The 26,893-nt window shown below is 45.2% G+C and overlaps 1 protein-coding gene across 2 annotated transcripts; it reads left to right on the forward strand.

Moving 5' to 3' along the window:
- The first annotated feature begins 211 nt into the window (after positions 1-211).
- On the forward strand, positions 212-26,343 carry EMC9 (ER membrane protein complex subunit 9). 2 transcript variants are annotated; one of them, XM_075319062.1, is made up of 6 exons: positions 212-469; positions 17,981-18,173; positions 19,049-19,125; positions 21,525-21,594; positions 21,666-21,763; positions 24,334-26,343. In XM_075319062.1, the coding sequence occupies exons 2-6, from the start codon at positions 17,985-17,987 to the stop codon at positions 24,512-24,514; spliced, it is 615 nt and encodes a 204-aa protein (XP_075175177.1). In that variant the 5' UTR covers positions 212-469; positions 17,981-17,984; the 3' UTR covers positions 24,515-26,343. The 2 variants fall into 2 exon arrangements, with proteins under 2 accessions (XP_075175177.1, XP_075175185.1); XM_075319070.1 differs by lacking the exon at positions 212-469 and adding an exon at positions 502-879.
- The last annotated feature ends 550 nt before the right edge of the window (positions 26,344-26,893 follow it).

The following is a 26,893-nucleotide window of genomic DNA, read 5'->3' on the forward strand; positions in this document are numbered from 1 at the left end:
AGCAGAGAGCAGTGCAGGCTCATGTGTGTACAGGGGAATACATGGGAGCAGTGTGACTGCCCTGACCACTGAGCCCTCACTGGGGAGATGCTCGGCTCTGCACTCTGCAGGACATCGCTCCTACTCCACACAGAACCACGTGACCTGTATCAGCAGCCAGGAGGGTGACTCCGCCCCCACACGTGACTGATCACATGGCCGCTACATCATCAAAGGTCCTTTAGCATTTACGGGCAGCAGAGTCATCACGTGATTTATTGCCAGTGTCTGTGTATCAATCCGGCCGCAGCTTCACCGATAGAGGCTCCTGGGTCTCTGCCTCATTCACATCACCGCTCTGGAGTAAGCAGAAGCGGAAGTGAGCAGGGCTCCAGCAGTCACGGCTCGGCTCCTCGGCGTGTTTATACGTCTCCACCAATCAGAGTGTTCCCAGGGTGGGATCAGCTGCCGGGGAAGCAGGAGGTGACAGGTCAGTGTCCGGGCATGCTTGGTGTCAGGATGAATGAGATCACCGACGGTCGGAATGTCTGCTGGGGGAATTACAGGGGCGATGACCGTGTGTGTGCGGAAAGAAGCAGCAGTGAGTGCAGGAGCGGATGTTCTCCGTGCAGCTAGCCGGCCGCCTCCAATACATCCACATCCATTGCTGGCTCCCAACCTTCCAGGCCACCAGAAATAGCCAAATGCTGCTCTCAGTTGAAGTTTGGGACTCCCAGAAGCATGGCTGGAGCAGCAGTGCGCATGCTCGACCACAGTGCCTTCAAGTAGGGCACTTCAGATCCCTGGTTCTTGGGATCTGTGGGACACTCAGCAATCGGACCCCCAGTGATCAGGAAGCTGTCACGGGGATCGCTACAAGTAGCGTTTTTAAAAAAAAAGGTAAAAAACTGCAAGTTGCTGGATCCTCACAATAACGCACGCAAACGCATGTGAACGCATGTTGATGCGAATCCAGTGCAAATGCATTGAAATGAAAACGCATTTGCACTGGATCCGTTTTTGCGTTGAAAAAACGTTCAGGACGCATGTTAAACAAAACGTAGTGTGAAAGCAGCCTAAGGCCCAGTGCGCACTTGCCGTTTTTTGCCGCGGATTTCCTGCGGTTTTGCTGCATGTTATGTTCATAACATCTCTGCAGTGAATCACCAGCAAAACCTATGGGAAAAAAAAATCCTGTGCACACTATGCAGATTTTGACAGCTGCATGTTCTGCTGTGGGATTCTCGCAGCAAAAACAATTGCATGTCACTTCTTTTCCGCAGGCCCCTGCGGGATTTCACTCCATTGACTCCAATGTAATTGTGAAATCCCGCAGGGAACAACGCAGGCAGCAAATTCTGTGCGGTTAATTGCGTTTTCCTACGTTATTCCCTCCGGTATTTCGCGGTTTACCTGCGGTAATGTACATCGCTGCCTGCGGTTTTGCAGGGAAGTGATGTCATTACAGGAAGAGGAAGCGGAGCAGAGAGTAATCACACACACAGATCACACACACACAGAGACGACACAGACACATAGAACACACACACATCACACACAGACATAGAATACACACACACATATCACACACAGACATAGAATACACACACATATCACACACAGACATATAGAATACACACACATCACACACACAGACATATAGAATACACACACCTATCTCACACAGACATATAGAATACACACACACACACAGACATATAGAATACACACACACACACACGCAGACATATAGAATACACACACACACACACACACGCAGACATATAGAATACACACACACACACACGCAGACATATAGAATACACACACACACACACACACGCAGACATATAGAATACACACACACACACACGCAGACATATAGAATACACACACACACACAGACATATAGAATACACACACACACACACACGCAGACATATAGAATACACACACATATCACACACACACACAGACATATAGAATACACACACACACGCAGACATATAGAATACACACACACATATCACACACACACACAGACATATAGAATACACACACACACACACGCAGACATATAGAATACACACACACACATATCACACACACACACAGACATATAGAATACACACACACACATATCACACACAGACATATAGAATACACACACATATCACACACACACAGACATATAGAATACACACACAGACATATAGAATACACACACATATCACACACAGACATATAGAATACACACACATCACACACACAGACATATAGAATACACACACATATCACACACAGACATATAGAATACACACACATATCACACACAGACATATAGAATACACACACAGACATATAGAACACACACACACACAGACATATAGAATACACACACATATCACACACAGACATATAGAATACACACACATATCACACACAGACATATAGAATACACACACACAGACATATAGAATACACACACATATCACACACAGACATATAGAATACACACACATATCACACACAGACATATAGAATACACACACACAGACATATAGAATACACACACATATCACACACAGACATATAGAATACACACACATCACACACACAGACATATAGAATACACACACATATCACACACAGACATATAGAATACACACACATCACACACACAGACATATAGAATACACACACAGACATATAGAATACACACATATAGAATACACACACATATCACACACACACACAGACATAGAATACACACACATATCACACACAGACATATAGAATACACACAAATCACACACACAGACATATAGAATACACACAAATCACACACACAGACATATAGAATACACACACACACACACACGCAGACATATAGAATACACACACACATATCACACACACACACAGACATATAGAATACACACACACACACACGCAGACATATAGAATACACACACACACATATCACACACACACACAGACATATAGAATACACACACACACATATCACACACAGACATATAGAATACACACACATATCACACACACACAGACATATAGAATACACACACAGACATATAGAATACACACACATATCACACACAGACATATAGAATACACACACATCACACACACAGACATATAGAATACACACACATATCACACACAGACATATAGAATACACACACATATCACACACAGACATATAGAATACACACACAGACATATAGAACACACACACACACAGACATATAGAATACACACACATATCACACACAGACATATAGAATACACACACATATCACACACAGACATATAGAATACACACACACAGACATATAGAATACACACACATATCACACACAGACATATAGAATACACACACATATCACACACAGACATATCGAATACACACACACAGACATATAGAATACACACACATATCACACACAGACATATAGAATACACACACATCACACACACAGACATATAGAATACACACACATATCACACACAGACATATAGAATACACACACATCACACACACAGACATATAGAATACACACACAGACATATAGAATACACACATATAGAATACACACACATATCACACACACACACAGACATAGAATACACACACATATCACACACAGACATATAGAATACACACAAATCACACACACAGACATATAGAATACACACAAATCACACACACAGACATATAGAATACACACAAATCACACACACAGACATATAGAATACACACACAAATCACACACACAGACATATAGAATACACACACAGACATATAGAATACACACACACACAGACATATAGAATACACACACACACACACACACAGACATATAGAATACACACACACACACACACAGACATATAGAATACACACACACACACACACAGACATATAGAATACACACACACACAGACATATAGAATACACACACACACAGACATATAGAATACACACACACACAGACATATAGAATACACACACATATCAGACACACACAGACATATAGAATACACACACACAGACATATAGAATACACACACACATCACACACACACAGACATATAGAATACACACACACACATCACACACACACACACATCACACACACACAGACATATAGAATACACACACACACATCACACACACACAGACATATAGAATACACACACACATCACACACACACAGACATATAGAATACACACACACATCACACACACACAGACATATAGAATACACACACACATCACACACACACAGACATATAGAATACACACACACACAGACATATAGAATACACACACACACACACACACACACACATCACACACAGACATATAGAATACACACACATATCACACACACACAGACATATAGAATACACAGACATATAGAATACACACACACAACACACACACAGACATATAGAATACACACACATATCACACACACAACACACACACAGACATATAGAATACACAGACATATAGAATACACACACAACACACACACAGACATATAGAATACACACACATATCACACACACAGACATATAGAATACACACACAACACACACACACACAGACATATAGAATACACACACATCACACACAGACATATAGAATACACACACACACAGACATAGAATACACATCACACACACAGACATATAGAATACACACACACAACACACACACACAGACATATAGAATACACACACACACAACACACAGACATATAGAATACACACATCACACAGACATATAGAATACACACATCACACAGACATATAGAATACACACACACACAGACATATAGAATACACACACATATCACACACACACACACACACACACAGACTACACACACATATCACACACATACATATAGAATACACACACATATCACACACACACACAGACATATAGAATACACACACACACACACACACACACACACACACACACACACAGACATATAGAATACACACACATATCACACTCACACACAGACATAGAATACACACACATATCACACACACAGACATATAGAATACACACACATATCACACATACATATAGAATACACACACATAGCACACTCAGACATATAGAATACACACACATATCACACACACACACACACACACACATATAGAATACACACACATCACACACACAGACATATAGAATACACACACATATCACACACACACACAGACATATAGAATACACACACATATCACACACACAGACATATAGAATACACACACATATCACACACACACATAGAATATATACACACACATAGAATATATACACACACACAGACATATAGAATACACACGCATATCACACTCACACACAGACATAGAATACACACGCATATCACACTCTCACAGACATATAGAATACACACACATATCACACACACACACACACAGGCACAGACATAGAATACAGACGCATATCACACTCACACACAGACATAGAATACAGACGCATATCACACTCAGACACAGACATATAGAATACACACACATATCACACTCACACACAGACATATAGAATACACACACATATCACACTCACACACAGACATATAGAATACACACACATATCACACACACACACAGACATATAGAATACACACACATATCACACACACAGACATATAGAATACACACACACACATCACACACACACAGACATATAGAATACACACACACACACATCACACACACAGACATATAGAATACACACACACACATCACACACACACAGACATATAGAATACACACACACACATCACACACACAGACATATAGAATACACATCACACACAGACAGACATATAGAATACACACACATATCACACACACACACAGACATATAGAATACACACACATATCACACACACAGACATATAGAATACACACACATATCACACACACACATATAGAATACACACACATATCACACACACACACAGACATAGAATACACACACATCACACTCACACACAGACATATAGAATACACACACATATCACACTCAGACATATAGAATACACACACATATCACACTCAGACATATAGAATACACACACATATCACACTCAGACATATAGAATACACACACATATCACACTCAGACATATAGAATACACACACATCACACTTGCACACATGCACAGACATAGAATACATACGCATATCACACTCACACAGACATAGAATACACAAGCATTTCACACTCACACACAGACATATAGAATACACACACATATCACACACACAGGCACAGACATAGAATACACACGCATATCACACTCACACACAGAATACAGACGCATATCACACTCACACACAGACATATAGAATACACACACATCACACACACATATAGAATACACACACATATCACACTCAGACATATAGAATACACACACATATCACACTCAGACATATAGAATACACACACATATCACACTCAGACATATAGAATACACACACATATCACACACAGACATATAGAATACACACGCATATCACACTCACACATAGAATACACAAGCATATCACACTCACACACAGACATATAGAATACACACATATCACACACACACACAGACATAGAATACACACGCATATCACACTCACACACAGAATACAGACGCATATCACACTCACACACAGACATATAGAATACACACACATCACACACACATATAGAATACACACACATATCACACTCAGACATATAGAATACACACACATATCACACACACACACAGACATATAGAATACACACACATCACACACACACATATAGAATACACACACATCACACACACACATATAGAATACACACACATATCACACTCACACACAGACATATAGAATACACACACATATCACACTCACACACAGACATATAGAATACACACACACATCACACACACACAGACATATAGAATACACACACACACATCACACACACAGACATATAGAATACACATCACACACAGACAGACATATAGAATACACACACATATCACACACACACACACAGACATATAGAATACACACACATCACACACACAGACATATAGAATACACACACATCACACACACACATATATAGAATACACACACATCACACTCACACACAGACATATAGAATACACACACATCACACTCAGACATATAGAATACACACACATATCACACTCAGACATATAGAATACACACACATATCACACTTGCACACATGCACAGACATAGAATACATACGCATATCACACTCACACAGACATAGAATACACAAGCATTTCACACTCACACACAGACATATAGAATACACACACATATCACACACACACAGGCACAGACATAGAATACACACGCATATCACACTCACACACAGAATACAGACGCATATCACACTCACACACAGACATATAGAATACACACACATCACACACACATATAGAATACACACACATATCACACACACAGACATATAGAATACACACACATATCACACACACACATATATAGAATACACACACATATCACACACACACATATATAGAATACACACACATCACACTCACACACAGACATATAGAATACACACACATATCACACTCAGACATATAGAATACACACACATATCACACTCAGACATATAGAATACACACACATATCACACTCAGACATATAGAATACACACACATATCACACTTGCACACATGCACAGACATAGAATACACACGCATATCACACTCACACAGACATAGAATACACAAGCATATCACACTCACACACAGACATATAGAATACACACACATATCACACACACACACAGGCACAGACATAGAATACACACGCATATCACACTCACACACAGAATACAGACACATATCACACTCACACACAGACATATAGAATACACACATCACACACACCTATAGAATACACACACATATCACACTCACACACACACATATAGAATACACACACATATCACACACACAGACATATAGAATACACACACATATCACACACAGACATAGAATACACACACATATCACACTCACACACAGACATATAGAATACACACACATATCACACACACACACAGACATATAGAATACACACACATCACACACACAGACATATAGAATACACACACATATCACACTCAGACATATAGAATACACACACATATCACACTTGCACACAGGCACAGACATAGAATACACACGCATATCACACTCACACAGACATAGAATACACAGACATATAGAATACACACACATATCACACACACACACAGACATATAGAATACACACACATATCACACTCACAGACATATAGAATACACACACATATCACACACAGACATATAGAATACACACGCATATCACACTCACACAGACATAGAATACACAAGCATATCACACTCACACACAGACATATAGAATACACACACATATCACACACACACACAGGCACAGACATAGAATACACACGCATATCACACTCACACACAGAATACAGACGCATATCACACACACAGACATATAGAATACACACACATCACACACACATATAGAATACACACACATATCACACTCAGACATATAGAATACACACACATATCACACAGACATATAGAATACACACACATCACACACACACATATAGAATACACACACATATCACACTCACACACACACATATAGAATACACACACATATCACACACACAGACATATAGAATACACACACATATCACACACAGACATAGAATACACACACATATCACACAGACATATAGAATACACACACATCACACACACACATATAGAATACACACACATATCACACACACACACAGACATATAGAATACACACACATCACACACACAGACATATAGAATACACACACATATCACACTCAGACATATAGAATACACACACATATCACACTTGCACACAGGCACAGACATAGAATACACACGCATATCACACTCACACACAGACACAGACATAGAATACACACGCATATCACACTCACACAGACATAGAATACACACACATATCACACACACACACAGACATATAGAATACACACACATATCACACACAGACATATAGAATACACACACATATCACACTCAGACACAGGCACAGACATATAGAATAGACACGCATATCACACTGAGACACAGACATATAGAATACACACACATATCACTCACACAGACACATAGAATACACACTCACACACAGACACACATATAGAATACACATGCATATCACACTCACACACATAGAATACAGACGCATATCACACTCACACACAGACATAGAATACAGACGCATATCACACTCAGACACAGACATATAGAATACACACACATATCACACTCACAGACATATAGAATACACACACATATCACACTCAGACACAGGCACAGACATATAGAATAGACACGCATATCACACTGAGACACAGACATATAGAATACACACACATATCACTCACACAGACACATAGAATACACACTCACACACAGACACACATGTAGAATACACACACATATCACACTCACACACAGATATATAGAATACACACACACATCACACTCACACACAGACATATAGAATACACATACAAATCAAACGGACATATCAAAATAAAAAAGCGTGGGATCGGCCTTATTTTTACCTTTCAACCGAGTTAAACACACAGTGGCGGCCCGGTATTCTCAGGCTGGGGAGGGCAAGGGCCAGGGTTAATGCCCCCCTCCTCCCGCAGCCGAGAATATCAGCCCACAGCTGCCCCTGGACCGTCGCATCCATTATGCGGCAGTCCCGAAGTGTCCCCGGCTCTTCCTGTTGCCGTGATGCAGTGGCAATCAGGGTAATAATGAGTTAATGACAGCGCATCGCCGCCACTAAGTCCAGGCTTTAATCATGTCAGAGTCTATGAGACGGCTTTCATGATTAACCTGTAAGTAAAGTGAATAAACACACACACAGCGAAAAATCCTTTATTTTAAATAAAACACAAAAAAGCCCCCTCTGTCACCACTTTATTAACCCCCCCCCCCAACACACAGCTCTGACGTAATTCACAGCGATGTCCCACGATGCTTGCATCCAGCCGCGACTGACACTGTACTGAATGCAGCCTCGTAACGAGCCTGCAGAGAGGTAGCGAGAGGTCATTTCCCACGGCCGGTAATGTGAACACACTATCGCTCAGGAGAACTGCAGCGTGTCGATTGTTGATTGATCTGTTCTCTATCCCTCTATCTATTCTTCTATCTGTCTATTTATCTATCTATCTACTATCTATCTCAGAAGGAAATTACTTTTTTTTTCTTTGTTTTTCAATGTGCTTTATTGCATTGAATGCATTAAAACACATGTACCAACCCGCGGTAAAAATACCGCGGCAAACCGCATGCGGTTTTCGGGTGCGGTTTGCCGCGTGTTTTTACCTCGGGTGCAGTAATCTTTCAGACCCTGTGGAATTTTCTTAAGAAAATTCCGTTTCTTTGTCGCTCCATTGGGAGACCCAGACAATTGGGTGTATAGCTTCTGCCTCCGGAGGCCACACAAAGTATTACACTTTAAAAAGTGTAACCCCTCCCCTCTGCCTATACACCCTCCCGTGCATCACGGGCCCATCAGTTTTTTGCTTTGTGTTGAAGGAGGCACACATGCACGCAAGCTCCACATTTTAGTCAGCAGCAGCTGCTGACTTTATCGGATGGAAGAAAAGAGGGCTCCTAACAGGGCTCCCGGCATGCTCCCTTCTCACCCCACTCTGGTCGGCGGTGCTGTTAAGGTTGAGGTACCCATTGCGGGTACAAAGGCTGGAGCCACATGCCGTTATCCTTCCCCATCCCTTAGGGGCTCTGGGAGAAGTGGGATCCTAACCGGTCACCATGCACTGGGACCGGGCTCCCTCCGCAGCCCCTGGGGGAATCTGACGGACAGGAGATCGGGTATCGTCAGGGGACGTCAGCGGTGAAGGCCCTGCTACTCTGAGGTACTCTGTGTCCCCTTGGGGACGGCGCATAGAGCTCCTGTGTAACAGAAGCTGCAGCGGCTGCTGTGTGTTTTGACACCTCCAGCTCCACCGCTGGGACTACCGCGCCGACCGCGCCTGTTTGCCGGCCGGGTTACTAACTTTAGTCCCCGGCTTCTGCGGCTTAGTACCGCATACTCCCGCCCCCGGGCCTGCCAGTCAGGGGTAAGGGCGGGACGCTAGACTGGACGTCAGCGGTGAGGGCTGGAGCATACTAGGTATCCTCCTCCCCCCTCACTGAGCACCGTGGGGCACCAGATTCCCGCACTTTCTGAGGCACGCCCACGGCTCCCTCCTCCTCTGAGAACGCTGGCAGCCATTGCTATCTGCACTTCTGCCGGTGGAGAACTTCAGACCGAGCTCCAGCTCTGGGAGGCCCAGGCAGGGAATCTGGTGGACACACAACCGCTGAGGGCGGTCGGTAAGCCGCACCGGTTACCTGGTGCTGGCCCCCCCGGGTGCCGAAGAGTATATATAGATATATCCATATACTGTATACATTGCTCTGTTCGGCCGCATTATTTGCTTTTGGCTATATACCCTCACTGATTGCTCTAAGAGGAGACAACAGCATGTCGTCCACAAAAAGCAAGGGTGCCAAGGCACAGGCTTATTTTGCAACCTGTACCTCTTGTGCGGCTATGTTACCTGCAGGTTCCACCTACCCTCATTGTGTGCAATGCTCGGCCCCTGTGACACTCACTCAGCCGGAGCCTCAGCCACGGGTGGGACCCCCGGCCCAGGTAGAACCACCGGCTACCTCTGTCCAGGTGGCAGGGACAGAGTTTGCAGTGTTGGCTGATAAACTTTCTGAGTCACTTTCACAATCCATGGCTCAGTCTATGGATAGATGGTCTGCTAAGATACTAGAAGCTTTGCAGTCCAGACCTGTAACACAGGCCCCGGGCACTGTTGATTCATTGCCCCCAGGCCCCCTCGGTCGGAGCAGCAAAGTGCTCCTGGGGTGACTCCTAGGTCCCACGGTGAGGACTCCGACACGGACCGCAGTCCCAGACCGGCTAAGCGGGCTCGCTGGGAGCTTCCCTCGACTTCTTCACACTGCTCAGGGTCTCAGCATGAGGACTCTCTGGAGGATGAAGCGGAGGTGGCAGATCAGGGCTCTGATCCTGACGCTGCTCTCAATCTTGATACACCTGAAGGGGACGCCATAGTAAATGACCTTATAGCGTCCATCAACCAGGTGCTAGAACTTTCTCCTCCAGCTCCACCGATTGAGGAGTCAGCTTCTCAGCAGGAGAAATTCCAATTTAGATTTCCCAAACGCACACGGAGTGCGTTTTTCGATCACTCCAACTTCAGAGATGCAGTCCAGAAACACCGAGCATTTCCGGACAAGCGCTTTACTAAGCGCCTTAATGACACACGTTACCCCTTCCCCACTGACGTAGTTAAGGGTTGGGCTCAGTGTCCCAAAGTGGATCCTCCGGTCTCTAGACTGGCGGCTAGATCCATAGTAGCAGTGGCAGATGGTTCATCGCTCAAGGATGCCACTGACAGGCAAATAGAGCTCCTGATGAAATCCATCTATGAAGCCATAGGCGCGTCTTTTGCTCCGGCATTCGCAGCCGTATGGGCACTCCAAGGTATCTCAGCTTGTCTGTCTGAGATTAATGCAGTCACACGTGCCTCTACTCCGCAGGTTGTGTCTTTAACCTCTCAGGCGTCGGCTTTTTCGTCCTACGCCATGAACGCCGTCCTGGACTCTGCGGGCCGTACAGCGGTAGCATCCGCCAATTCAGTGGCAGTTCGCAGGGCCATGTGGCTACGCGAATGGAAGGCAGACTCTGCTTCCAAGAAGTTCTTAACCGGTTTGCCATTTTCTGGCGACCGTCTGTTTGGCGAGCAATTGGATGAAATTATTAAACAATCCAAGGGAAAGGACTCGTCATTACCCCAGTCCAAACCAAACAGACCTCAGCAACGGAGGATACAACCGAGGTTTCGGTCCTTTCGGCCCTCAGCCACGTCTCAATTCTCCACGTCCAACAGGCCACAGAAGGGCCAGAGGAACTCTGCTTCATGGAGGTCTAAGTCATGTCCTAAAAAGACCGCCGGAGGAACCGCCCCCAAGGCGGCCTCCTCATTACTTTCGGCCTCCCCAGACCGCATCCTCGGTCGGTGGCAGGCTCTCCCGCTTTTGCGACGCCTGGTTGCCACATGTCCAAGACCGAAGGGTAAGAGACATTCTGTCTCACGGTTACAGGATAGAGCTCAGCTCTCGTCCTCCGACTCGTTTCTTCAGAACATCTCCGCCCCCAGAGCGAGCCGATGCTCTTTTTCAGGCGGTGAACACTCTGAAGGCAGAAGGAGTGGTGATCCCTGTTCCCCTTCAAGAATGTGGTCGCGGTTTTTACTCCAACTTGTTTGTGGTGCCAAAAAAGGACGGATCATTCCGTCCCGTTCTGGACCTCAAACTGCTCAACAGACACGTGAAAACCAGACGGTTCCGGATGGAATCTCTCCGCTCCGTCATCGCCTCGATGTCCCAAGGAGACTTCCTAGCATCAATCGACATCAGGGATGCTTATCTCCACGTGCCGATTGCACCAGAGCATCAACGCTTCCTGCGTTTTGCCATCGGAGACGAACACCTTCAGTTCGTGGCACTGCCTTTCGGCCTGGCGACAGCCCCACGGGTCTTCACCAAGGTCATGGCAGCAGTGGTGGCAGTCCTACACTCTCAAGGGACACTCGGTGATCCCTTACTTAGACGATCTTCTAGTCAAAGCACCCTCCCGGGTGGCATGCCAACACAGCCTGAACACTGCTCTGGAGACTCTCCAGAGGTTCGGGTGGATCATCAATTTCCCAAAGTCAAATTTGACACCGACCCAATCGCTCACTTACCTCGGGATGGAGTTTCATACTCTCTCAGCGATAGTGAAGCTCCCGCTGGACAAACAGCGTTCACTACAGACAGGGGTGCAATCTCTCCTTCGAGCCCAGTCTCACCCCTTGAGGCGGCTCATGCACTTCCTAGGGAAGATGGTGGCAGCAATGGAGGCAGTTCCATTTGCGCAGTTTCATCTGCGTCCACTCCAATGGGACATTCTCCGCAAATGGGACAGGAGGTCGACGTCCCTTGACAGGAACGTCTCTCTTTCTCGGGCAACCAAAGCCTCTCTTCAGTGGTGGCTTCTTCCCACTTCCCTGTCGAAAGGGAAATCCTTCCTGCCCCCATCCTGGGCTGTGGTCACGACGGACGCGAGTCTGTCAGGGTGGGGAGCGGTCTTCCTCCACCACAGGGCTCAGGGAACCTGGACTCAGACAGAGTCCTCCCTTCAGATCAATGTTCTGGAGATAAGGGCAGTGTATCTAGCCTTAAAGGCGTTCCAGCTGTGGCTGGAAGGCAGGCAGATCCGAATTCAGTCGGACAACGCCACGGCGGTGGCGTACATCAACCACCAAGGCGGCACATGCAGTCGTCAAGCCTTCCAAGAAGTTCGGCAGATTCTGCTGTGGGTGGAAGCCACAGCCTCCACCATCTCCGCAGTTCACATCCCGGGCGTAGAAAACTGGGAAGCAGACTTTCTCAGTCGCCAGGGCATGGACGCAGGGGAATGGTCTCTTCACCCGGACGTGTTTCAAGAGATCTGTTGCCGCTGGGGAACGCCAGACGTCGACCTAATGGCGTCCCGGCACAACAACAAGGTCCCGGCATTCATGGCACGGTCTCAAGATCACAGAGCTCTGGCGGCAGACGCATTAGTGCAAGATTGGTCGCAGTTTCGTCTGCCCTATGTATTTCCCCCTCTGGCACTGCTGCCCAGAGTGTTACGCAAGATCAGGTCCGACTGCCGCCGCGCCATCCTCATCGCCCCAGACTGGCCGAGGAGGTCGTGGTACCCGGATCTGTGGCATCTCACGGTGGGTCAACCATGGGCACTCCCAGACCGACCAGACTTGCTGTCTCAAGGGCCATTTTTCCATCTGAATTCTGCGGCCCTCAACCTGACTGTGTGGCCATTGAGTCCTGGATCCTAGCGTCTTCAGGGTTATCTCAAGAGGTCATTGCCACTATGAGACAGGCCAGGAAACCAACGTCCGCCAAGATCTACCACAGGACGTGGAGGATCTTCTTATCCTGGTGCTCTGATCAGGGTTTTACTCCCTGGCCGTTTGCCTTGCCCACTTTTCTGTCTTTCCTTCAATCCGGATTAGACAAGGGTTTGTCTCTCGGCTCTCTCAAGGGACAGGTATCGGCGCTTTCCATGTTTTTTCAAAAGCGTCTAGCCAGGCTTCCGCAGGTACGCACGTTCCTGCAGGGGGTTTTTCACATAGTACCACCTTACAAGCGTCCGCTAGAACCCTGGGATCTTAACAGGGTGCTAACGGCTCTTCAGAAACTACCTTTCGAGCCGATGAGGGATGTTTCTCTTTCACGCCTTTCGCAGAAGGTGGTCTTCCTAGTGGCAGTCACATCACTTCGGAGAGTGTCTGAGCTAGCAGCGCTGTCATGCAAAGCCCCCTTCCTGGTGTTTCACCAGGATAAGGTGGTTCTGCGTCCGGTCCCGGAGTTTCTCCCGAAGGTGGTATCCCCTTTTCATCTCAATCAGGATATCTCCTTACCTTCTTTTTGTCCCAATCCAGTTCACCAATGTGAAAAGGATTTGCACTTGTTAGATCTCGTGAGAGCACTCCGACTCTACATTTCTCGTACGGCGCCCCTGCGCCGTTCTGATGCGCTCTTTGTCCTTGTCGCTGGCCAGCGTAAGGGGTCGCAGGCTTCCAAGTCCACCTTGGCTCGGTGGATCAAGGAACCGATTCTTGAGGCCTACCGTACTTCTGGGCTTCCGGTTCCTTCAGGGCTGAAAGCCCATTCTACCCGTGGGTGCGTCCTGGGCATTGCGGCACCAGGCTACGGCTCAGCAGGTGTGTCAGGCGGCTACCTGGTCGAGTCTGCACACTTTCACGAAACACTATCAGGTGCATGCCTATGCTTCGGCAGATGCCAGCCTAGGTAGGCGAGTCCTTCAGGCGGCAGTTGCCCACCTGTAGGAGGGGGCCGTTTTACGGCTCTTTTTATCGAGGTATTCTTTTACCCACCCAGGGACTGCTTTTGGACGTCCCAATTGTCTGGGTCTCCCAATGGAGCGACAAAGAAGAAGGAAATTTTGTTTACTTACCGTAAATTCCTTTTCTTCTAGCTCCTATTGGGAGACCCAGCAACCGCCCCTGTTCCCTTCGGGCTGTTGTTCTTTTGTGTACACATGTTGTTCATGTTGAATTGTTCTTTGGTTCATGGTTTAGTTCTCCGAACATCCTTCGGATTGAGTTTACCTTAGACCAATTTATAAGTTTCCTCCTTCCTGCTTTGGCACCAAAACTGATGGGCCCGTGATGCACGGGAGGGTGTATAGGCAGAGGGGAGGGGTTACACTTTTTAAAGTGTAATACTTTGTGTGGCCTCCGGAGGCAGAAGCTATACACCCAATTGTTTGGGTCTCCCAATAGGAGCTAGAAGAAAAGGAATTTACGGTAAGTAAACAAAATTCCCTTCTTTCCAGTGCGCACAGGGCCTAAGGCTAGTTTCACACTTGCATTGAACGGCATCCGTTGCATTGTGTTGTGTGACGGATTCAATGGATGTGTTGCATATAGTGGCACAACGGATGCAACAGATCGTACAAAATAACTGAATCTGCTGGGTTTTTTTTATTTACAGTTTTACCGGCGGCAGACTATTGTGGCAGACTATTGTGAACGATCAGCTGATCGCTCACAGCAGCCGGCCGCCGGGTGTTCAGCTGATCGTTCAGCCGCTGAGAATTTGTGCGGGGTGGGTGGAGCTGAGCGGGGCCATGGCGCTGAGGAAGTCAGTGCCGCGGGGACTGCATGGCTGGGGATAGGTGAGTGTGAGTGTACATGCGAAGTGGAGTGCGGGAGGGGGCGGAGCCGAGCGGGGAAGTGTCGGGCTCCCTGCACACGTAGCCAGGGTAAATATCGGGTGACTAAGCAAAGCACTTTGCTTTTGCTTGGTTACCTGATATTTACCTTGGTTACCAGCGTACACCGCTTAGCGCTGGCTCCTTGCACACGTAGCCAGGGTAAATATCGGGTTACTAAGCAAAGCGCTTTGCTTAGTAACCCGATGTGTACCCTGGTTACGTGTGCAGGGAGCCAGAGAGAGCATGAGCAGCGAAATCCTAAGGATTCCGCTGCTCAAAAAAACATTACATGCTGCGTTTCTTCCGCCCGGTGGAAGCAACGTAGAGTCGGCCAGCAGAAGCAACGCAGGTCCATCAGTCGCAATCCGTTGTTCATACAAGTCTATGGGAAGCAGCGGAATCTGTTAACTGATTCCGCTGTTTGTCAAATCGGCGGATTGCGACTGAAGGAAAACAACGCAAGTGTGAAACTAGCCTTATGGGGATGTATCATTTACTGAGTTGCTTGCTGCAGTTTTGATAGATTCCTTGTTTGTCTGATGTAGCGGAGCTAATTTTAGGCTGTGTATAACCCGGCCTACACCCTTGACTGGCAGGTTCCTGTGTACACTATGAATTGTGTGCAATCTGCTAATCAGTGGTTGGGGCCAGTTACACACATTACTTGGACTGGACATCACAAGATGTATCCTAGTAGTGATAATCTCCTGCTGATAAAACACTGATTGTAGTGAAACTTCAGCCGACAACCCAGTACGCAACACATCCCTGGAATCAAGCTTTCTACCCACATATTATGCTGCTCTTAGATTAGATGGCAAAAGCTTTCTTACAACTGCCCTTTACAATAAGTGTTTACCCTTGCAGAGTGTAAGGCCAGAACGTCCATAATTGATGTATGTATAGTTACATTTTTGATATTTTGCAGGACAATGTGTGAGGTAGAACTGAGCACACGTGTGTACGTGAAGATGATTTTACATGCAGCCCACTACCCTCACAGCACAGTGACTGGGGCTCTTCTGGGGCGCAGAACACCCGGCTGCCTTACATTATGTGACTGTGTGCCGATCAGTCACCAGCTGCCACTGGCGCTCAGTCTAGAGGTGGCGCTAACACAGGTACTTGAGTTTTCTTATTGATGTAGCTTTATAGGCTTTTTTATCATTGCTGTATATCAAGAAAGTGGACAGAAATCTGGAATATTGCATCTGCCGTCTATATCCGGCTGTATTATGGGTCCTTGGTATGTGATAGGCCGGGTACACATATCCGGCTTTTCTGCGGCTTGACGGATGCGGCGCACATCAGTACAGTGTATACAGTACACTGGCAGCGCAGCAAGTGCCGGTCACATACTGTCATGTGACCGGAGCATGTGACCCAGAAGTTGCGGCGCTGCCACAGTACTGTAACATACTGTACTGGCGTGCGCCTCATCCGTCAAACTGGCGAAAACCCGGATATGTGTACCCGGCCTAATATCATATGGAGTCAGGGGATTTTTCTCACTGATTCATATGGTTTAATGCATCAAGGGACAAAATTATCAAACTAAATAACTTATGGAGACAGCTATAGTCTTTATATGCTGTCCTCTGCTCCAGTCCCACCGATCACAAATGCAACACATACCGGCCCTTTATAGGCCAATCAGACACTGGGTGAATGGCGGCCTAAGGACACATGCAGCGTATGCACCAAAGCAAGGCCTAAGAGAAAACTCACATGAAGCATGCTGGTATTAGAAAAAGCACTGCTGCCAATGCTCAGCAAAACAATGCAATGTGTACATGAGTTTCCTGTTATTTGGATGATGTGATAAAGTACAATCATAAAAATGCATAAAACATAAAGCATCCAATGTGTGCTGAACCCAACTCCTCCTCCCTATACTTTATGTACCTGTTTATGCATATTAATTGCCTTTATCTCACTATGTGCCATTGTTTCTTCTTCTGCCCTTGATTTTCTCCCTCGTCCTGCCTTCCCACAGATAGACACCTGGAGCGCTCTTCAAGGACTGGTTATAGCAGGCTTCTACCAAGCAAATTCCATCCTAAGAGATACAAGGTGACCAGCTCTATTTAATGCCAACACTTTCTCACCATTATCATCTTATATCTATACAGAAAATTGATAAAGACTGATATCCAAAGCTTCTTAAAGGGAATGTCCCATCTGGATAACCACTTGACATGTCTCCTATGAGCATTAAGGTGGTGTCACACACAGCGACGGTGACAACGATGTCGCTGCTACGTCACCATTTTCTGTGACGTAGCAGCGACGTCCCGTCGCTGTTGCTGTGTGTGACTTCAAGCGACGACCTGGCCCCTGCTGTGAGGTCGCTGCTCGTTGCTGAATGTCCAGCTTCATTTTTTGCTCGTGGCTCTCCCGCTGTGAAGCACACATCGCTGTGTGTGACAGCGAGAGAGCGACGAACTGAAGTGAGCAGGGAGCAGGGAGCCAGCTTCTGGCAGCCTGCGGTAAGCTGTAACCAAGGTAAACATCGGGTAGCCAAGGGAAGCCCTTTCCTTGGTTACCCGATATTTACCTTCGTTACCAGTGTCCGCCGCTCTCACGCTGTCAGTGCTGCCGGCTCCCTGCTCCCTGTACGCCAGAGTACATATCGGGTAAATAAGCAAGGGTTTGCTTATTAACCCGATGTGTACTCTGGCGTGCAGGGAGCCAGCGCTAAGCGGTGTGCGCTGGTAACCAATGTAAATATCGGGTAACCAAGCCCTTGGTTACCCCATATTTACCTTAGTTACCAAGCGCAGCACCGCTTCCACCCGTCGCTGCTGGCTGGGGGCTGGTCACTGGTCGCTGGTGAGATCTGCCTGTTTGACAGCTCACCAGCGACCATGTAATGACGCAGAAGCGATCCTGATAAGGTCAGGTCGCCCGTCGTGATCGCTGCTGCGTCGCTTTGTGTGAACCCAGCATAAGATTAAAAATAATCTGTCAGCAGGATTTCACACCCTCAAATTAATTATATGCGCCTATAGCTGTTCCACATACAAATCCAGCAACACCTTTACATGGCCGGTGTGGTCTATTACTGAGAATCCGGCATGAGGCTGAGAGGGCGGAAGTGCGCACCAAGCCCTTAGCCATACCAAGAGTGTTTCTCTGAAAACACATTTACTAAAATCTACAGTGCCAGTATTACACCTAATGACCAGGGTTGCTACACTTATTTACTGATCGGCGGTCGTTTAATTGCCTGTTCACACAAGCAGATCGAACTTGCACCGTATTAGACCATTTATTGAACATAAGCCGCCATTGTTCTCGAAAGCGCAGGTTCTGTTACAGGTCCATTTATACTGAAAACAAGGAGAATTTTTAAGAACACCCATTTCCCAATAATCATGTAACTTAAACAGGCTGCCAATCACCCAGTGATCAAGCAAAATGCTCGTTCATTGGGTGAAATTATATTTTGTGCTGAACAAAAGAGTATTGTTCTCTGCAGCACATTGTCCTGTCTAAAAAAGAGTTGCATTACTGAGAACAAAGGCAGCCTATGCGCACTGAGCAATCTACTACAGATTATTCAGTATGCATTGTTTACCACAGTCTGCTCGTGTAAACAGGCTACTAAATGACCACTTAACTGTAAATATTTACTGATTGGTGGTTGTTTAGTGCCGCCAATCGGTCAGTGAACGGACCTTTACACATAATGATGTGCTGCTGAGAACGATGATCTGTTGTGCAACCCACAAGATAATTTTGCCTTAAGCTGGTGTCACACATAACGACGACGACAACGACATCGCTGCAACGTCACCATATTCTGTGACGTTGCAGCGACCTCAACAGCGACGTCGCTGTGTGTGACACATAACAACGATCAGACCCCTGCTGCGAAATCGTTGCTCGCTCCTGAATGCTCGAAGTCATTTTTTGATCGCTGCTATCCCGCTGCGCCATGCTGATAAGCTGATAATCCTTGTGTTTGACACCGCAGCAGCGACGCTACGCTACATCTGAAACCACACAACGACCGTCGACGTTGCTATGATCGCTGCTCCGTCGCTGCTTTTTCTAACATGTTTGACAGCTTACTAACGATCATCTGTGGTCGCTGCTACGTCACAGAATATGGTGACGTTGCAGCGACGTCGTTGTCGTCGTCGTTATGTGTGACACCAGCTTTATGAATGAGCGTTTTGTTCGTTCATGAGGTGATCATCAGCCTGTTTACACTGCAAGAATATTGTGACATAAGCATTCCTAGGAACACTCATTGACCATTCTTTCAGTATAAATGCAGCTTTAGTCATCAGGATTAGCTGATTTATTTCATGAAGTGCACAGATCATGTTGTTTGATCCTGCATTACACAAATTCCAGATACCTTGTTTATGTAAAAATCATAGGCTCTGTGCATATCTCTGTGAAGATAACTCTGCCCACACTCTGTGAATAAACACTTATTTATTCCTGTGTTATCTTTTCAGTATCCACTCTGCCACCCTTCGATCAGCCTCGCTGATAGCTGAATATCAAGACGATGCAGTGCTAATATTGGTAAGATGATATTACAAGTAAAAAGCTTAATTCACTGAGCAGTTATCTCAGAGTATTTTCTTATTATTTAGATGGATAATGAGCGCCTGTCGCCCTGTCCGGGGGTCCCTCCTCTCACAGTTCTACATCAAAACAGCAACAAACAGTGGATTCCCAAAGAAAAAACTCTGTAAGCACTTTTACATTGTATTCATTATACAGCACAAACCAGGGGTGGGATTCAAATTTTTAACAACAGGTTCTCTGTAAACCCCGCCCAGTTGAAAACTACACCCATTTCATTAGCCACACCCATTTTGTTAGCCACACCCATTTTCACACACTTTCCGCAACCAAAAAATACAAGTAATTTAAAGTATAATCTCTTTCCCCTTCTTCCCTTCCTCTACAGTCACTCTCCTGTCCAGCACCAGTTGTTCCAGTCACTGTCGGTCATATTGTATTGAACTTTTTTTCTACAATTTTTAAAAATTATTACTAAAGGAGCCCTACTAAAATTGGAACGGACAACCTTCCCCATACAGATCCCATCCCATGTGGCTCCTTTTCCAGTGCAGATCCCATCCCATGTGGCTGCTTTTCCAGTGCAGATCCCATCCCATGTGGTCTCTTTCCCCATACAAATCCTTTCCCCTGCAGATCCCATCCAATTATGGCCTCTTTCCCTTGCAGATCCCATCCCATTATGGCCTCTTTCCCCTGTAGATCCCATCTTGGCTTCTTTTCCCCTCCCCTGCAGATCCCATCTTGGCTTCTTTTCCCCCCTCCCTTGCAGAGCCCATCTTGGCTTCTTTTCCCCCCTCCCCTGCAGAGCCCATCTTGGCTTCTTTTCCCCCCTCCCCTGCAGAGCCCATCTTGGCTTCTTTTCCCCCCTCCCCTGCAGAGCCCATCTTGGCTTCTTTTCCCCCCTCCCCTGCAGAGCCCATCCGATTATGGTCTCTTTCCCCTTCGGATCCCGTCATGGCCTCTTTCCCCAGCAGATCTCATCCCATATGGCTCCTTTTCCCTCGCAGATCCTGTCCCATATGGCTCCTTTTCTCATCTAGTTGCCATCTTTATGCAGCTCCTCTCCCTGCATCTTCGGCTCTATGAGCGCTTACCTGCTCCAAGCATCGGCGGCTGCTCCTCTGTCTTCCTTCCTCCGCGACTTTTTGCGGTCACACTGACAGGCGGCAGGAGGAGCAGCTACCTTCCCACGCTGCTGTGACCTCTGCAGCGTCAGTGCGTCGCTGCATGCCAGGTCAGGGAGCAGACAGGCTTCACTGAACCCGGAAGTGCGGCGCGGAGGTATGGGAATTAATTTGTGTTAGTGTCTTAAAGACACTAACACAAGTGAATACAGGGAACCGGATCGCCAGAGACGTTTCTTGCCGGTTCGGGGAAACGGCTGCTATTTTAACAACCGGTTCGCCAGAACCAGACAGAACCGACTCAATCCCACTCCTTGTGCAAACCAATATTAGCCTCCACAATAGTCACACAAATATCAATAACCAAGAGTCAATAGGAGAAATAGCAAGTGTCTCATGGTTTTTAAGAAGTTTTCAATAAAAGCTGAAGTTTTTCTAAGGTATGGATGAGTTAGCAGCATATTAATGCAATTCTTGTCAAGAGTTCTCCAGCTTAATATGATAACACATGGAGAGTAGGAACTTGTTGCTCACCTGTTTCTGGCACTGCTGCTTCCGGCGCAGTGAATATGCTGTTCTGAAAGCAGGTGATAGCAGTGAGAGAGACTGGAGTATAAAAAAATAATTTTATTTCAAATATGCTTGTTTTCTCCGGTATATGTCACACTGATGTCATATGGATTACATCAGTGGAACACGTGTGGTCTATATAATATCAGTGCTACCGAAGAAAAACGGACTGGCCAGCCCAGTCACCAGACATGAACATCATTGAGCATGTTTGGGGTAGGATGAAAGAGGAAGCTTGGATGACAAAACCAAAGAATCTAGATGAACTCAGGGAGACATGTAAGACTGCATTCTTTGTTATTCCTGATGACGTCATCAATAAATTGCATGAATCATTGTTGAACCGCATGGATGCAGTCCTTCAGGCTCATGGAAGTCACACAAAATATTAAATATGGCTCTAATAGCAGCACAACTTCATTCACCAATTGTATGCAACATATCTTTGTATTACAAGTTTAATTATTTGTTTGAATTTCACATTACTTTCTGTGGGCGACAAAACTTTTATCTTGCCAAAATCTGACCTTTCTGTGTTCATTAAATGATCAATATTTCAGCTTTCCAGCAACTTTATTTTCATAACCTAAACCAATTTTGGGAGGGTTTCAGCTTTCAAAAGAGTAATTTATAAAACCAATGGATGAATTCAAGGTCAGGTTATAAGCTTTTATTTACATTACATGGATAAGTGACAGAACGTCTGTCAGGGAGTGTATGTCCGTGTCTCCGGGACGTGTGAAAACGAACGTCATACGTACCAGAATCACAGATGTGTGAAGGAGTTTTAAGGAGATATCAAGACTGCCATTTCATACAACCTGTCTTAATTGAAATCCTGCTGGAGTCAGTTTTTGTTGTTTTTTTTTTATGTTTTAAAGCTTTGTTCTGTTTTGGGTTTTTTTTTCAAAATGTGTGAGTTCTGTACTTTTTTATATTCCATAAAACTGCCATAAATATTCAGATGAATTTTTCTCCAAGTGTTGCAGCATATCCATCCTGTTCTACTTACTGTAATTACTCTTTATTGTTCTCATAGGGTAATGTGGGGTCATTGGGAGGAGACTCGGCGTATCACAAGGCACCTTCTTCATGACAAAGCTTACCAGAGACTCATTGACTTTGATACCCATCTTGAAGATATCAGAACTGACTGGACCAATGAAGCACTGAATTCAGAAATAAGCCGTCTTGCTACTGTAGCAAATGGAAGCACATGACCTCAGAAAGTAATTGAAGGATAGGGACTAGGCTATACTATAAATTATACACTATATCATTGTCGTATGTATTTATATACATTGTATTGGGACACATTACACCATACAGCATCCCATTCTAAATCTATAGGCAATAGTATATAGTTACACCCTGCCCCCCCCCCCCCCCCTTCATTACAGGTATAATAGGTCCCATGGTTCTGAGAAGGCTTTCCATAAGATTTTGGATTGTGTCTGGGATATTTTTCCAATTCATGCAGAAGATATGGTGTGAGTTCAGACACTGATCTTGGGGGAGAGGATGTTCCTCCCAATCTCCGTTCTAGTTTGTCTCACAGGTTAGGGTTGAGGTCAGGGCTCTCTGCGGGCTACACATGTTCTTCCACATCAAACTCCCACATCCATGTTTTTATCGACTTCACTTGAGCACAGTCATACTGGGAGAAAAAAAGTCTTTCTTTAAACTGTTACCACAAACTTGGAACCATACAATTGTCTTGTATGCGGACAAATTTAGATTTCCATGCGCTAGAACTGTGTGACCTAGTCTAGTCCCTGTAAGATAAACCTCAAGGCACCACCAAATTTTACACTTTGCGCAATGCAGTCAAGCAGGTAACATTCGTCTTGTGTTAACCAAAACCAGACTCGTCCATCAGGGTGACAGATAGTGAAGTGTGATTCTCACACATGTTCCCACTTCTCCAGAGTCCAGTGGCGCATGCTTTACAGCACTCCATCCGGTGGCTCAGTGGTTAGCACTGCAGTCTTGCAGCGCTGGGGTCCTGGGTTCAAATGCCACAAAGGACAACATCTGTAAGGAGTTTGTATGTTCTCCAAGTGTTTGCGTGGGTTTCCTCCGGGTACTCTGGTTTCCGCCCACACTCCAAAGACATACAGATAGGGAATTTAGATTGTGAGCCCCAATGGGGACAGTGTTGCAGATGTATGTAACGCGCTGTGGAATATGTTAGCGGTATATAAAGATTATTATTATCTGGCACTTGGCATTGTGCATGTGGCTGCTCAGCCATGGAAACCCATGCTATGAAGCTCTCGGCGCACGTTTTTTTTTTTGATGAAAATGCCAGTGGAGGTTTGTACTCTGCAGTTATCGAGTCAGCCGAGTATTGCCAGATTTTATGTACTATGCGCCTCCGCACTCACTGACACCGCTCTGTAACTTTATGATCTGCCAGTTTAATAATAACCTAAAAAAAAAATGGCCTACACCACAGAGGTACATGACAAACTACATACTGTTAATGTAGTCACCAGAATCTGAATATATAACCCTATAAAAATTATGAAAACAAATAAAAAGTAATGCGTATAATCAATATTTATTGTCCTATTTTTAGATGATTAAAAATACAGATACTCATCAGGTTAACAGAAATTTAAAAGGGGAGTATATGTAATTATTGTTCATACATGATAATAAAGCTCATATCAAGGGCTCCCTTCGTGATAAACATGCTGGGGATGTTATTATAGTTGAGAGCCTCCTCAATGATATATAAATTATTTATATTAAGTATATTACAAATTATTAAAAAAAATCATATGATCCATGAGGAAAGCTACATAGAGCTATTGGTGTGAAGTGCTTACATTTATAGAGCCCCAAACCAAAGATTCAGGGAGATATGGCCACAACGTATCAATCGTGACATCAGGCACAGAAGACTCCCAGGCAAGGTAGCTGGACTATATAATTACCTATATACTCACCCTTTTCATTTTTAACTTGAGAATGCTCAGTGTTTTTAATTGTGGTTTTAATTGTCTAACAAATATTACAATAAAGACTGATTATTTTTACTCCATTTTGTTTGTGGTCTTCATTTTTATAGGTTTATATGTGGTCGGCCAGTTTGTTGCTGAGTTCCTGTGGTTCCTAAACGCTTCCACTTTTCAGGATACCACATATAATTAAATATGGAATATTTAAATGGGAAGAAATTTCCTTAAAGAAGACCAGCCAGCAGGATTTTGCAATATGACGTAAAGGCAGTGCCATATTGGCACTAAGATGCTGAATCCAGGCATACCGGTTATAGAAAGATCCGATGCTTGGTTGCTGAAATATCTTTATTCAATGTTGCAGAACAGCACTGCACTTTGATGTGTGCAACGGGGGCGGTTCTTTGTAGGTCAGGTCCTCGTGTTTACTCCTCCTCCTCCTCCGGCGTCCTCTGGCATGCCCCCTTTTCTTTATTTGAATATCGCTCCGCCATTGCTGTTGTTGGCGGCGCATGCGCATTGACACAGTACTCAGGTCTTAATTAAAATGGTGCCGGTGTCCGCACATGTGTGTACCACAAATTCCGGCATAATTTTATTGAACACACTGCGGTAAAGACTATGAGAAGCATT

This window comes from Anomaloglossus baeobatrachus, chromosome 1 (assembly GCF_048569485.1).
Source record: "Anomaloglossus baeobatrachus isolate aAnoBae1 chromosome 1, aAnoBae1.hap1, whole genome shotgun sequence".
Taxonomy (NCBI): domain Eukaryota; kingdom Metazoa; phylum Chordata; class Amphibia; order Anura; family Aromobatidae; genus Anomaloglossus; species Anomaloglossus baeobatrachus.